The sequence below is a fragment of the Chiloscyllium plagiosum genome, chromosome 7 (genome assembly GCF_004010195.1).
Source record: "Chiloscyllium plagiosum isolate BGI_BamShark_2017 chromosome 7, ASM401019v2, whole genome shotgun sequence".
Classification (NCBI taxonomy): Eukaryota; Metazoa; Chordata; class Chondrichthyes; order Orectolobiformes; family Hemiscylliidae; genus Chiloscyllium; species Chiloscyllium plagiosum.
Genome location: NC_057716.1, coordinates 102,484,336 through 102,499,932, shown reverse-complemented (window position 1 = coordinate 102,499,932; position 15,597 = coordinate 102,484,336). Strand labels below are relative to the sequence as shown.

General features: G+C 44.1%; 1 protein-coding gene across 4 annotated transcripts in view; it reads right to left on the bottom strand.

Annotated features, from left to right (window-relative positions):
* Window positions 1–15,597, bottom strand: part of LOC122551805 (5'-AMP-activated protein kinase subunit gamma-1-like) — a 45,931-nt gene that overhangs the window by 15,429 nt on the left and 14,905 nt on the right. For all 4 annotated transcript variants that reach the window (XM_043694278.1, XM_043694280.1, XM_043694281.1 and 1 more), the window contains exons 5-8: window positions 14,615–14,669; window positions 13,332–13,458; window positions 8,035–8,200; window positions 4,796–4,833 (exon numbers count right to left, since the gene is read on the bottom strand). In XM_043694278.1, coding sequence (XP_043550213.1) covers window positions 4,796–4,833; window positions 8,035–8,200; window positions 13,332–13,458; window positions 14,615–14,669 — 386 coding nt within the window. The remainder of the gene's footprint in view (window positions 1–4,795; window positions 4,834–8,034; window positions 8,201–13,331; window positions 13,459–14,614; window positions 14,670–15,597) is intronic.

Sequence of the window (15,597 nt, the reverse complement as noted above, 5' to 3'; positions counted from 1 at the left end):
ATGCTTTGCCTGCATCAGTAGTAGATTCACCAAGTTTAAGTGCATTTAAGTCGTCATTGGACAGGCATATGGACGTACATGGAATAGTGTAGGTGGGATGGGCTTCAGATTAGCATGTCAGGGCGGCGCAACATCGAGGGCCAAAGGGCCTGTACTGCGCTGTAATGTTCTATGTTCTATGTTCATGTATTTACTTTCATCCAATAGCTTTGCAACCAAAGGTAGTTTCTATTGACACTAATTTGCTCACAGTAAAATCCGACAAACCACAATAAGTTAATCACCAGATTACATTTTTTAAAAATTATTTTCTGTTTGGTTGAGGGTTAAATGTTACCTGGGAGAATTTTGTGCTGTTATCAAATCTTTGCAAAGCTTGTCTTGAGAGGACAGAAGAGGTCTCAGTTGAACATCTTACTTAAAAGACAGCACCTCAGACAGAGCAGCACTCCTACTGTGCTGCATTGTAGTGTCAGTCTGGATTTAATGTTCATGGGATTTGAATAAAGATGTTCTGATTCAAAGGCTGTATACTAAGCGTAGAAACCAGTAACACATTGGTAGTAAATCTTCTTACCGAGACGATAAGGTATATTGAAACCTCCCAAATTCTTTCCAGCTAAAATAAACTAAAGGTTTCACCTAAAATTCTCACCACTGTTTCCAAATGCTGCCATGGCTTCATCCCTCCCAATCTCTGTGATTTGCTCAAATTCTGCATTCCTCCAAGGTCACTGCACTCCTGCAACTTGGTCCAAATTTTAGAATTGCTCCCCTAAACCTCTTCACCTCCTTCTTCCCATTTAAGACACTCCTCAAAACCTTACCACTTTGTGCAAGGTTTTGATCAGCTCCACTTACCCACCCTCTCACTGTTATCCTCAATTCCTTTACTGTTCAAGTAAGGAAACCAAAACTCCACATGGTACTCCAGGTGTGGTCTCAGCAACATCCTATACAGGTGCACCACAACCTCCCTGTTTTTAAACTCTATCCCACTAGCAATGAAGGACAATATTCTATTTGCCTTGTTAATTACCTGCTGCACCTGCAAACCAACCTTCTGTGACTCATGCACAAGGACACCCAGGTTTCTCTGCACAGCAGCATGCTGCTACTTTTCACCATTTAGAACACAGAACACGGAACAGTACAGCACAGTACTGGCCCTTCAGCCCTCAATGTAATGCTTCCCTTCTATCCTACTCTAAGATCAGACTAACCTCCATACCCTTCATCACACTATCTTCCATGCGCCTATCCAAGAGTCACTCAATGTCCCTAATGTATCTGACTCTACTCCCACTGCTGGCAGTGCATTCCACACACCCATCACTCCCTGAGTAAAGAACCTACCTCTGACATCTTTAACTTTCCTCCAATTACTTTAAAATTATGGCCCCTCGTGATAGCTATTTCTGTCTTGGTTAAAATGTCTCTGACTATCCACTCTATCTCTGCCGCTCAACATCTTGTACATCTCTATCAAGTCACCTCTCATCCCTCTTCACTCCAATGAGAAAAGCTCCAGCTCTCTCAACCTTTCTTCATAAGACATGCCCTCCAGTCCAGGCAGCATCCTGGTAAATCTCCTCTGCACCCTCTCTAAAGCTTCCACATCCTTCCTATAATGACGCAATATTCCAGGTATGGTCTAACTAGGGTTCTATAGAGCTATTGCATAACGTCGCGGCTCTTAAACTCAATCCCCCTGTTAATGAAAGCCAACACACTATACGCCTTCTTAACAACCCTAACAATCTGGGTGGCAACTTTGAGGGATCTATGGACGTGGACCCCAAGATCCCTCTATTCCTCCACACTGCCAAGAATCATGCCTTTAATCCTGTACTCTGCATTCAAGTCCGACCTTCCAAAGTGAATAACTTCATCCTTTTCCAGATTGAACTCTATTTGCCACTGATCAGCCCAGTTCTGCATCCTGGAAATGTCTCATTGCAACCTACAATAGCCCTCCACACTATCCACAACTCCACCAACCTTTGTGTCATTGGCAACTTACTAACCCACCCTTCCACTTCCTCATCCAAGTTGTTTATAAAAAACACAAAGAGCGGAGGTCCCAGAACCAATCCCTGCTGGACACCACTGGTCACTGAGCTCCATGCTGAATACCTTTCATCTACCACCACCCTCTGTCTTCTATAGGCCAGCCAATTCTGTATCCAGATAGCCAGGTTTCACTGCATTCCATGCCTTCTGACTTTCTGAATGAGCCAACCTTATCGAACTCCTTGCTAAGATCCATGTACACCACATCCACAGCTCTACCTTCATCAACGTGTTTTGTCACATCCTCAAAGAATTCAATAAGTTTTGTGAGGCACAACCTGCCCCTCACAAAGCCATGCTGACTATCTCTAATTAAACTATAATTTTCCAAGTAATCATAAATCCTATCTCTCAGAATCCTTTCCAATACTTTGCCCACCCCTGACATAAGACTGACTGGTTTGTAATTCCAAGGATTATCTCTATTCCCTTACTTGAACATTTGCCACCCTCCAATCATCTGGCACTACTCTAGTGGACAGTGAGGACACAAAGATCATCGCAAAGGCACAGTAATCTCTTCCCTCACTTCCTGTAGCAACCTAGGATATAACTTATCAAGCCCAGGGGATTTATCTAATCTTATGTTTTTCAAAAATTTCAGCACATCCTCCTTCCTAACATAAACCTGTTCGAGCATATCAGTCTCTTTCACGCTGTCCTCAGAAATGTCAAGGTCCCTCTCGGTAGTGAATAGTGAAGACAAGTATTCATTAAGGACTTCCACTACTTCCTCCAACTCCAGGCACAAGTTCCCTCCACCAACCCTGATCAGCCCTACCCTCACTCTAGCCATCCTTTTGTTCCTCACGTAAGTGTAGAACGCTTTAGGATTTTCCTTAATTGCGAGTTTTGAGAAGATTTGTAGCTCAGGGTGAGATTCAGGATGTAGGTTTGCTCCCTGAGCTGGAAGGTTCATTTCCAGATGTTTTGTCACCATACGAGATAACATCTTCAGTGGACCTCCGGGCAAAGCACTGTTGATAATTCCTGCTTTCTATTTATATGTTTGGGTTTCCTTGGGGTGGTGATATCATTTCCTGTGGTGGCATCATTTCCGGTGGTGATGTCATTTCCGGTTCTTTTTGTCAGGGGGTGATAGATGGGGTCTAACTCGACGTGTTTGTTGATATAGTTCTGGTTGGAATGCCATACTTCAGTGGGACAAAGCTGTCCAGCACTATCAGCAAGTGCTCCCTAAACAACTTCCACATTTCTGTCATGCATTTCCCTGCGAACATCTGTTCCCAATTTAGGAGCCCCAGTTACTGCCTAATAGCATTGTAATTCCCCCTCCCCCAATTAAGTACTTTCTCATACTGTCTGCTCTCCTATCCCTTCCCATTAATATAATAAAGGTCAGGCAATTGTGATCACTCTCACTGAAATGCCGAGGTCTGACACCTGGCCTGGTCCGTTGCCAAGTGCCAAATCCAAAATGGCCTTCCTTTAGTCTGTCTATCTACATATTGCGTCAGGAACCCTTCCTGAACACACCTGACAAAAACTGCCTCATCGAAACTATTTGAACTAAGGACATTCCAATCAATATTAGGGAAGTTAAAGTCACCCATGATAACAACCCCACTATTTCTGCACCTTTCCAAAATCTGCCTCCCAATCTGCTCCTCCGTGTCTCTGTTGCTACGAGGGGGCCTGTAGAAAACTCCCAGTAAAGTGACTGCTCCTTTTGTCTTTCTGACTTCCATCCATACTGACTCTGTAGGCAAACCCTCCTCGACGACCGCCCTTTCTGCAGCTGTGATACTATCCCTGATTAGCAATGCCACTCCTCCACCTCTTTTACCTGCTCCCCAATTCCTTTTGAAACATCTAAACCCTGGAACATCCAACAACCATTCCTGCCCCTTAGATATCCAAGTCTCTGTAATGGCCACAACATCATAGTTCCAAGTACTAATCCATGCTCTGAGTTTGTCACCCTTATTCCTGATACTTCTTGTGTAAAATAGACACACTTCAACTCATCAAACTGAATGCAGCTTCGCCCAGTCAAGTGCCCATCCCTCCTCACAGATTCTTTGCATGCAGTATCTGGCTGCTCACTACCTACTCCATTATCTGATCCGTAGCTCAGGTTCCCACCTACCTGCCAATCTATTTTAAACTCTTCCGAAGAGCTCTCGCAAACTTCCTGCTCAGGATATTGGTGCCCATCCTGTTCAGATGCAACCCATCCTTCTTGTTCAGGACCCACCTTCCCCAGAAGGTATCCCAGTGGTCCATCCTACACCAGCCCTACAATATTTTCATCTTCACTTACATTTCTTTAAGGGCTCTCTCTCATATTTTATTTAGTTATTGCTCCTGTGAAGCACCTTAGGATGTTTTATTACGTTAAAGCCATCATTGAGTACATTTAAGACTGAGTTAGATAGGTTCTTGAGTATCAAGGGGATCAAGGGTTATGGGGAGAAAGCGGGAGAATGGGGTTGAGAAACTTATCGGTCATCCATGAATGGCAGAGCAGACATGAGGGCTGAATGGCCTAATTTCTGCTCCTGTGTCATATGGTTGTATATAAATGCAGGTTATTATTGTTATACAACAATCACTAAAAGCTGCTTGGATAGCAGGAAGGTTCATTTTGGCCACAGTCTGTAATACAAGCTGTGAGCACAGGACAGGCTCCAGACTCCTAATTACTGCACTATCAAACCTAACAACTGTGGACCTTACAGTTGAGATCTCCAGTACTTACTATAGCATCAAATCGTGAGTAGAGATTCACAACTTTACCTGGAATAGAAAGAAAAGTCAATCAGCAAGTGATCACTGTTCTATAAACTCATGAAAGCAGTGTCATGACAACAGATCATAACCCTGAATTACTTAGAGGTTTTGAACTTCTTAAGTAAAAAGACATATATGCCAAAAGATGATTGAGGATGGTTGATGTCTAAAATCTCTCTGTGGATTTCAGAGAAACATTATGGAACGTCACACTTAATGAGTATCAAAGGATCTTCATAGGATAGAAGAAAGTCCCTACAGAATGGAAATAGGCTAATCAGCCCAACGAGTCCAGACTGACCCTCTCACCTAGACCCACCTCTGTAACCCTGGATAAGGCACCTAACCTCCACATCTCTGAATGCAATAGGCAATTTAGCAAGGCCAATCCACCTTTAGAGTGTGTGAGGAAACTGGAGCACCTGGCAGAAACCCACACAGACACAGAGAGAACATACAAACTCCACACAGACAGTCACCCAAGGCTGGAATTGAACCCAGGTCCCTGGCATTGTGAGGCAGCAGTGCTAGCCACTGAGCCACCATGCCAACAGCAATAGCCCAAATGGAGGGATACATTCAACAAACCAAATAGGGGTCTCCTGTGGACTCTGTCCCAGGCTGTTGACATGATGGAAAGGCAGAAAGACATGCTTGAGTTTTAATCTTCCAACAAAATACGAGAAAGCAAGTTAAAATAAACAATTATAAATCCTGGTCTCTGGGCACTGGTGTGCTACAGAGCAGACATGCTAGTGTGTTATCTTTTGATTAAAGTTCTACTGCGTTAGAGTGTTCCATTGAGAGGCCCAGCTGAGAACATACTCTGGACACCCCAGCATGTGCAGCTAAAAAGAAATAAAAAATAGAAATTGCTGGAAAAGCTCAGCGGGTCTGGAGGGGGTGCAGAGGAGGTTCACCAGGTTGATTCCGGAGTTGAGAGAGTTGGCTTAAGAGGAGAGACTGAGTAGACTGGGATTATACTCATTGGAATTTTGAAGAATGAGGTATGATCTTATAGAAACACATAAAATTCTGAACGAAATAGATAAGATAGAGCAGGGAGGTTGTTTACACTGGCAGGTTAAACTAGAACTGGGGGCATAGTCTCAAAATACGAGGGAGCAGGTTTAGGACGGAGTTGAGGAGGAACTTCTTCACCCAAAGGGCTGTGAATCTGAGGAATTCTTGGCCCAGTGAAGCAGTTAAGGCTACCTCGCTGAATGTTTTTAAGGCAAAGATGGATAGATTTTTGAACAATAAAGGAATTAAGGGTTACGGTAAGTGGAGCTAAGTCAACGAAAAGATCAGCCAGGTCTTATCGATGGGCCAGATGGCCTGCTTTTAATCCAATTCTTATGTTTTTATGTTTTTATATGGTTCCTACCTCAGAGACACAGATTTTAAAGTCCTAGTAGCATTAATTTATAGGTATCCCAAATTGCTGGTGTTATTAAATCTTGAGCTGTTTTAAAATGAATTGCATTCATAAAGGATCTTTTATGACTCCAAGTGATTCCAAAGTACTTGAGAGCTGTAATCAATTTTATAATACTGGAAAGGCCAATTTGCAAGTAGCAAACATCCACAAATGACCAGCTGTGACTTTTTTCAGTGATATGGTCGAGGAATACTTTTGGCTTGGACCCTGAAAAAAAATGGCCCCTCTCCGTAAGACTTTATAAAGCTCTGGTAAAGCTCTGGTTAGGCCCCATTTGGAGTACTGTGTCCAGTTTTGGTCCCCACACCTCAGGAAGGACATACTGGCACTGGAACGTGTCCAGCGGAGATTCACACGGATGATCCCTGGAATGACAGGTCTAACATATGAGGAACGGCTGAGGATACTGGGATTGTATTCGTTGGAGTTTAGAAGATTAAGGGGAGACTTAATAGAGACGTACAAAATAATACATGGCTTGGAAAAGGTGGATGCTAGGAAATTGTTTCAGTTAAACGAGGAGACTAGGACCTGTGGACACAGCCTTAGAATTAGAGGGGGTCATTTCAGAACAGAAATGCGGAGACATTTCTTCAGCCAGAGAGTGGTGGGCCTGTGGAATTCATTGCCACGGAGTGCAGTGGAAGCCGGGACGCTAAATGTCTTCAAGGCCGAGATTGATAGATTCTTGTTGTCTAGAGGAATTAAGGGCTACGGGGAGAACGCTGGTAAGTGGAGCTGAAATGCGCATCAGCCATGATTGAATGGCGGAGTGGACTCGATGGGCCGAATGGCCTTACTTCCACTCCTATGTCTTATGGTCTTATGGTCTTATTCTTCAAGGTAGTGCCTGTGAGATGTTCCACTTCCATCTATCAGAGTAGATAAATGAATTTATATCTCATCCCAAACATGACACGTCTGGCAGTGCAGTACTTCCTCAGTACCATGCTGGGAAATCAGCCTGGACACTGTTCTCAAGACTTGAGTGGGACTCGAACCCATGACATTCTAACTCAACCATTCAACCCAACTGAGGAGCCATTGCATTTTGAGGCTGAATGGTTTTCAAGGCATTGAAAGCAGTTATGCAGGTTAAATCCCCTCTAAACTCAACAGGTAAGCTATCTCGATTCTGTCTGTCCAATTATAGTCATAAAGATGTATAACATGGAAACAGACCCTTCATGCTGACCAGATATCCTAAATTAATCTAGTCCCATTTGTCAGCACTTGGCCCATATCCCTCTAAACCCTTCCTACTCATATACCCATCTAGCTGCCTTTTAAATGTTGTAATTGTACCAGCCTCCATCACTTTCTCTGGCAGCTCATTCTATACACTCAATACCCTTTGCGTGAAAAAGTTACCCATTAGGTCCCTTCTATATCGTTTCCCTCTCACTCTAAACCTATATCATCTCGTTTTGGACTCCCCCACCCCAGGGAAAAGACCTTGTTTATTCACCCTATCCGTGCCCCTCATGATTGTACAAACCTCTATAAGGTCACCCCTCAGCCTCTGACGCCCCAGCCTGTTCAGCCTCTCCCTATAGCTTAAATCCTCCAACTCTGGCAACATCTTTGTAAAGCTTTTCTTCATTCTAAGGAAGGGTCACGTTAACTCTGATTTCTCTCCACTGATGCTGGTGGACCTGCTGAGATTTTCCAGCAATTCCTGTTTCAATTCTGCTCTCTGTGGTTTGTCCAGGTGATTATTTATTTACATCCTGTTAACTCCCATCTTGTACCTTCCTCTTACTTACCCAACTTGTTCACCACCGGCAAAGCAGACACCCTTCTTGCCACAAAGATCCCAAGTGCTTCATAAACTGATGACGTCTCCTCTATCACGGCTACATCTTTGTAGGTCCCAATCGCAAGCTCCTCTAGCGTCTTCTTCATAAAGCTTGGCTTGGGCAGCTTTGAGGCCTGAAAGGAAATGGAATTGGGCAGTGAGATCAACGAAATGGATTTTGTCAGAATAAATTTAAAAGTTCGATTAGATGGAATACACTGCAGTGACACAAACCGTAAGGATGTAATTTCAACTCCTGGTCTGGGCTGATGGATCTTAGTCACGGTTTGAGAGATTGGTGTAATCAAGATAACTCAAGGGATTTTCATATAAATCATCGCCTAAATTTGAGCTCATCTAAACTCTGCTGCCTGGATGCCAACTCACACCAAACCTCGTTCGCCCTTAACCCTTTGTTTGATTGGTTCCCAGTCCGACAATGCTTCAGTTTAAAAATTCTCATCCTTATTTACAAACCATCACTTCCAATTCCAAAACTCTGCAAGATCTTTGTACTCTCTCTAGTCTGGTGCTCTTACCAATTCCCAATTTCAATTCTTCCATCATTGGCAGCAGTGTTTTCACCTGTTTGTCAGTTGAGGATACGAATGAGGGTACAGCTGTCTGCTGGTAACTTTTATTTAAGGCAAAGTTCCATTGTTATTTAAGTGATTTATGCTGTAAATAAAGTATAACATTGATGTGCATTACTCCTGCATTATGTTTCTATTACTTAGTGTGTGTTTTACATAGAACAGTACAGCACAGTACAGGCCCTTCGGCCCTTGTGCCCTCCATTCTGCAACATTTCTTACAACCATGTCCACAGATCCCTCAAAGTTGCCACCCAGGTTGAAAGGTTTGTTAAGAAGGCGTGTGATCTGTTAGCTTTCATGAGCAGGGGGATTGAGTTTAAGAGTCGCGAGGTTATGCTGCAGCTCTATAGAGCCCTGGTTAGAGCACACCTGGAATATTGTGTTCAGTTCTTGTCTCTTCATTATAGGAAAGCTATGGAAGCTTTAGAGAGGAGATTTACCAGGATGCTGTTTGGACTGGAGGGCATGTCTTATGAAGAAAGGTTGAGGGAGCTGGGATTTTTTCTCATTGGAGTGAAGAGCGATGAGAGGTCACTTGATAGAGATGTGCAAGAGGAGCAGGAAAACTGACGTTTCGGGCAAAAGCCCTGATGAAGGGCTTTTGCCTGAAACGTCGATTTTCTTGCTCCTCGGATGCTGCCTGACCTGCTGTGTTTTTCCAGCACCACACTAATCTAGACTCTGATTTCCAGCATCTGCAGTCCTCACTTCTGCCTAGAGGTGTACAAGATATTGAGAGGCATAGATTAAGTGGATAGCCAAAAACTTTTTCCATGGTGGAAATGTCTATCATAAGGGGGCACAATTTTAAGGTGATTGGAGGAAGGTTTAGGGGAGATGTCAGAGGTAGGTTCTTTACACAGAGAGTGGTGGGTTCATAGAATGCACTGCCACCAGTGGGAGTAGAGTCAGATACATTAGGGACATTTAAGCAACTCTTGGATAGGCGCATGGATGATAGTACAATGAAGAGTATGTAGGTTAGACTGATCTTAGAGTAGGATAGAAGGCCAGCACAACATTGAGGGCCGAAGGACCTGGACTGGGCTGTACTGTTCCATGTTCTATGTTCTAACCTCTCCACTCTCTCCTTCCTCCTCTAAAACACTGCTTAGAACGAGCGAGCACTACAGCAGGTGAGGGAAGCAGAGGTAGATAGATATTTGGTAAGCAAAGGAAGTGAAAGGTTATTAAGGGATAGACAAGAATATGGATTGAAGTTACAATCAAATAAATCATGATCATAATAAATGGCAGAGAAGACATGAGGAGCTGAAAGGCCTCCGTCTGCTCACTGTTAGTATTTGTATAAACCCTATCTCTTTGGATTAGATTAGATTAGACTCCCTACAGTGTGGAAACAGGCCCTTCAGCCCAACAAGTCCACACTGACCCTTTGAAGAGTAACCCACCAGACCCATTTCCCCCTGACTAATGCACCTAACACTATGGGCAATTTAACATAGTCAATTCACCTGACCTGCACATCTTTGGAAACTCATGAAGATACAGGGAGAATGTGCAATCTCCACACAGACAATCTGACTGGGCATTGTATCATTATCTCTTTATGTGGTTGAGTGTCAAATTTGTTTCATAATGTTCTCGCAGAGTGCTTTGGCTTTGGGACGTTTTATTACAATAAAGGTGTTTGATGACACTGTATACCTGGAAGTTATGATAGTTGTTATAAACTATTTTAATTGGTGAGTCAGCATGTTCAGTGGGATGGCAGTGCCATAGTGGTAATGTCACTGAATTAGTAATCCTGAGCCCCAGTTTATTGTTTTGGAGATTATGGGTTCAAATCTGACCACCACATTCAAAGGAATGCTTCCTTTTGCTATTCCTGGTACTTATTAAAAACATTTGATTCATTAAAATGAGGAAAATTTACCACCTTTACCTGGTCTGGCCTACATGTGACTCCAGACCCACGTCAATGTCAGTGACTCTTAACTGCCCTTTGAGCAATTAGAGATGCAAAATAAATGCTGGCCTAGCCAGTGGATACTCGCATCCCAATAATTTTAAAGACAGTGTGTACAAAGTGGGAGCTGATACCAGAAAGCAGCTTCAAACACCAACTGACCCTTGAAGTTGGAACTGTGCTGAAGGGAAAGTTGTTGAGTTTGGTAGTCAATTGTAAGTTTCAAAACTGAAAGAGATAGAATCTGGTCCAGCGAGGGTATTAAGAGAAATTGACCAAGTAAACAGTAAGGGTGAATGAAGGTGAGATACAGAGACAAAAATAGGAATTGCTGGGAAAAGCTCAGCAGGTCTGGCAGTACCTGCGGAGAGGAATCAAAGTTTATGTTTCATGTCTAGTGAGTACTGGTCAGTTCCGGTAAGGTACAGTTTAGCTATGATCTCAGTGAAGTCTGGTACAGGTTTGAGAGGCATCAGAACAAAAGTAGGCCATTCAGCCCATCGCGTGCCCTCCACTATTCAATGAGATTGCGGCTGATCTGATAATTCTTTGTACAGCCCAGGTTAGAGCACACTTGGAATATTGTGTCCAGCTCTGGTCATCTCATGACAGAAAAGCTGTGGAAGCTTTGGAGAGGGTGCAGAGGAGATTTACCAGAATGCTGCCTAGACTGGAGGGTATGGTCCCGATGCGGTCTCCTCTACGTTGGGGAGACAGGACGCTTATTCGCACAATGCTTCAGAGCGGCACGGTGGCACAGTGGTTAGCACTGCTGCCTCACAGCGCCAGAGACCCGGGTTCAATTCCCACCTCAGGCGACTGACTGTGTGGAGTTTGCACATTCTCCCCGTGTCTGCGTGGGTTTCCTCCGGGTGCTCTGGTTTCCTCCCACAATCCAAAGATGTGCAGGATCAGGTGAATTAGCCATGCTAAATTGCCCGTAGTGTTAGGTAAGGGGTAAATGTAAGGTTATGGGTGGGTTGCGCTTCGGCGGGTCGGTGTGGACTTGTTGGGCCAAAGGGCCTGTTTCCACACTGTAAAGTAATCTAATCTAAAGAACATCTCCGGGACACCAGCACCAACCAAACCCACTGCCCCGTGGCCAAACACTTCAATTCTCCCTTCCACTCTACCGAGGACATGCATGTTCTGGGCCTCTCAGCTACCTTCCCCCTAGCCCCCTCACCCACCCACCTCTGAGGCTCCCAGCCTCATTCCTGATGAAGGGCTTTGGGCCCCCATGCTCAGTGTGATGGTGTTGGTGATGCTGTTCCCAATCTGGACTGACTGAGGACTCCCAGAGGGAGGCATCTAGGCCCAGTAGACTCAGTTTTCCAGTCAGGTGCTGAGGAATGAAAGTGTTAAATGCAGAACTGAAGTCTATGAACAGTAGTCCGACATAGGTGTCCTTCTTCTCCGGGTGGGTGAGGGCAAGATGGAGAGTGGTGGAGATGGCATCATCAGTTGAGCGGTTGGGACGATACGTTATCCAGTGAGGGGTCAGCAGGGTCTTCATCTGCCTCATCACAAGCCTCTTGAAACACTCCATGGTCCTCGACTCTCCCACAAGAGGAAACAACCTTTCCTCATCTCCCCTGTCAAGTCCCCTAAGAATCTTGTATGTTTCAATAAAGTCACCTCTCATTCTTCTAAACTCTAATGTGTACAGGCCCAGGCCTACTCAATTTCTCCTCATGAACCAGTCCCTTCTTACCTGGAATCAACCAAATGATCCTTCTCTAGACAATCTCTGATGCTATTATATTTTTCCTTTGTTAAGAGGCCAAAAGCTGGTCATGTGTGTTCCTGGCATAATCTGACTAGTGCATTGTATATTTTTAGCAAAATCTCTATACTTTTATATTCTATTCCTTTTGAAATAAAGGTCACCGTTCCATTTGCCTTCGGTCTCACCCTGTGAACTTTGATGCTAAAGTTTTGAGATTTATGGACGAAGACCCCCAACTCTTTCTGTTCTGTAGCTTTCTGCAGTCTCTCCCCATTTAAATAATATTCAGCTCCTCTATTATTCCAGCCAAAGTGTATAACATAATATTTTCCCAAATTATATTCCATTATATTCCGGCATCAGTGGTTGAGGGGTGATCTTATAGAAATTTATAAAATCATGAGGGGCATGGATAAGGTGAATAGACAAAATCTTTTCTTCAGGGTAGGAGAGTCCAGAACTAGAAGGCATATGTTTAGGGTGAGAGGGGAAAGATTTAAAAGGTACCTCAGAACCAACTTTTTTCACGCAGAGAGTGGTGTGTGTATGGAAGTGATGGAGGTTGGTACAAGTACAACATTTAAAAGGCATCTGGATAAGCATATGAATAGGAGGGATTTAGGGGAATATGGATATAGGGCTGGTAAATGGGACAAAATTAATTTAGGATATCTGGTTGGTGTGGCTGAATTGGACTGAAAGGTCTATTTCCATGATGTACATCCCTATGACTCTATGACTCCATTTGCTAAGATCATAAAAACTGTCTGTGTAAAAATATTGTCATCTCCCCTCCAGTTCTTTGCTTCTATAATAATTTTGTGTCCTGTACTAGCTGAGTCTCCTGTTGGTAAAAGCTGTTTCTCTGTATTTACTCGAACAAAACCTCTTCATGATTTTGAACAGCTCACTTATATCTCTCCTCCACCTTCTCCACTGTAAGAGCAACAATCCTAGTTTCTCGCCAATTCCGTACTCATATTTAAGTGTAACGCAGTCAAGAAACTTACAAAGAGGTGGAAGTACTTCAGGATGCGTTTATGTGTCAGGACGTAGAGAACGTTCCCAGATATGGGGTCGATCACTGGCAGTCGATGAATTTTATTCTGAATCAGAGAGTAAACTGCATCAAATAGGCTAAAATGCGGAAAAAAAAACATGTGGGTAGATTATAATCAAAGAACAGGTCAACGTACTTCACAAGAATGCTAACCTTCCTCATGATGAGAAGGATTGACATCAATATGACTGGACCACCCTGGACCTTGCTGAATATTTGTGTTGAATATATTTAAGGAAGACATTGATACCTATCTTAAAGGCATCAAGGCCTATGGGAGTAAGGCAGGCACATGGCACTGAGAAAGAGGATCAGTCATCATCACATTGAATGGTGGAACAAGCTTGAAGAGCTGACTGACCTACTCTTGCTTCTGGTTCGTATGTTTTTCATGTTTTATGTCAATTACTGTCTCACAGCACGCCCTCAATATTTCTCAGATGTGGGATTAGCGATCGGATTCTGTAACTATCAGCGCAGCGCTGTTTGTAGATGTCAAGCCATTGGTCAGTCAGACCATAATCTCGGAGTCAGGGATTCTAGTTTCGAATTCCACTCTCCAAGACCTGAGCAGATCACCGAGCCCCTGGTGTAGAATCGCACTGTCAGAGATACTGTCTTAGAAAGAGCTGTCATCTCAGAGTCCCACTACACTACTCTGAAAAGAGAACGAGGAATTCACACCTAAAAATCTTGGCCAATAGCTATCTTTTACATTGTCCCTAATGTTCTTTCACGTGACTCTTTTCAGGGGCTTGCTGTGTGCAAGCTGCCAAATTCCACACTTCCCCTCAGGATAGCATTTCAGAAGTCCCCGCCCAGTTGCATCGTGCTTTGGGGCAAGATTACAAATGTAAATGCTAAGCTTGTGAAACACTGGACTCTTAACAGGCTTGAACAAGCTCCTCTTCAAAAAAGGAGTCTGTCCTTTGCTAGTAGCATCCAACAGTCTAAACATTCCCCCCCTTCACAACCAATTTGCAGCATGTGCTATGGCCACATTGCATTGCAACATGGCTCCTCCAACAGCAGCTTCCAAACCCACGACCACTACCATCCAGGAGGATGGGGAAAGCACCATCATCTTCTTATTGTTGCCTCCCTCCCAAGAATTATAACACGCCAAATTTTATCATTTCTCTGTGGCAAAGCCACAGTGTCTGCTCCTCCCCTGTAATAGTGAGATCAAACTGGACAAACTGCAGTTCCAATCACACAGAATAATCATTTTACCTGTCATTTGGGGAGATACTGACCAGTTTCTTAAAGGAATCTTGCAAATAAATCTCTGGGGAAAAATAAAGAGGAGAGTAAAATCATTGATTAGAACAAGGCTGAGGGACATTGTCGGCTGAAGGAGAGAAGTAAAGGGAGACAAGCAGGAGGCTGGAAGAACACAGCATGTGGCGTAGCATCAGGAGGTTGGGCGAAAGTGAAGACTGCAGATGCTGGAGATCAGAGTAAGATTAGAGTGGTGCTGGAAAAACACAGCAGGTCAGGCAGCATCCGAGGAGCTGGAAAATCGACGTTTCGGGCAAAAGCCCTTTATCAGGAATGAGACAGGGAGCCTCTGGAGCGGTGAGATAAATGGGTCCACTCACTCCTAGACTAGCACTGTCTCAGTTTTAAAATTCTCATTCTTGTCTCCATTGCCTCCACCCCCCTCCCCACTTCCATAACACCCCTAACCCTTTCGGATGTTCCTCCAGCTCTGACCCATGACTCACCTCCGGGCTCATTTGCCTCATTTTTGGTAGTAGTATCTTCAGCGGTCTAGATTCTAAACTCTATAATTCCCTCTCAGCTTCTGCTCTCCTCTCCTGAAAGAAACACCAGACGTGGGGGGAGAGTAACTGTCCTTGATATCAAGGCAATGTTTGACCTAATGTAACATCAAGGAGCCCTGACTAAACTGCAGTCATTGGGAAAGAGGGGAAAGCTGACTGGGCCTCCTCCATCACCAAACTCAAGCAACCCGACGCCTGGAGGAAGAACACCTCATTTTCCACCTTGGGACCCTCCAGCCGCACGGGATCAATGTTGACTTCACCAGTTTCCTGATCTCCCCTCCCCCGACCTTATCCTAGATCCAACCCTCCAAATCAGCACCACCCTCTTGACCTGTCCTACCTGTCCATCTTCCTTCCCCTCTATCCACTCCACCCTCCTCTCCAACCTATCACCATCATCCTCCCACCTTCATCTATTTATTGCAC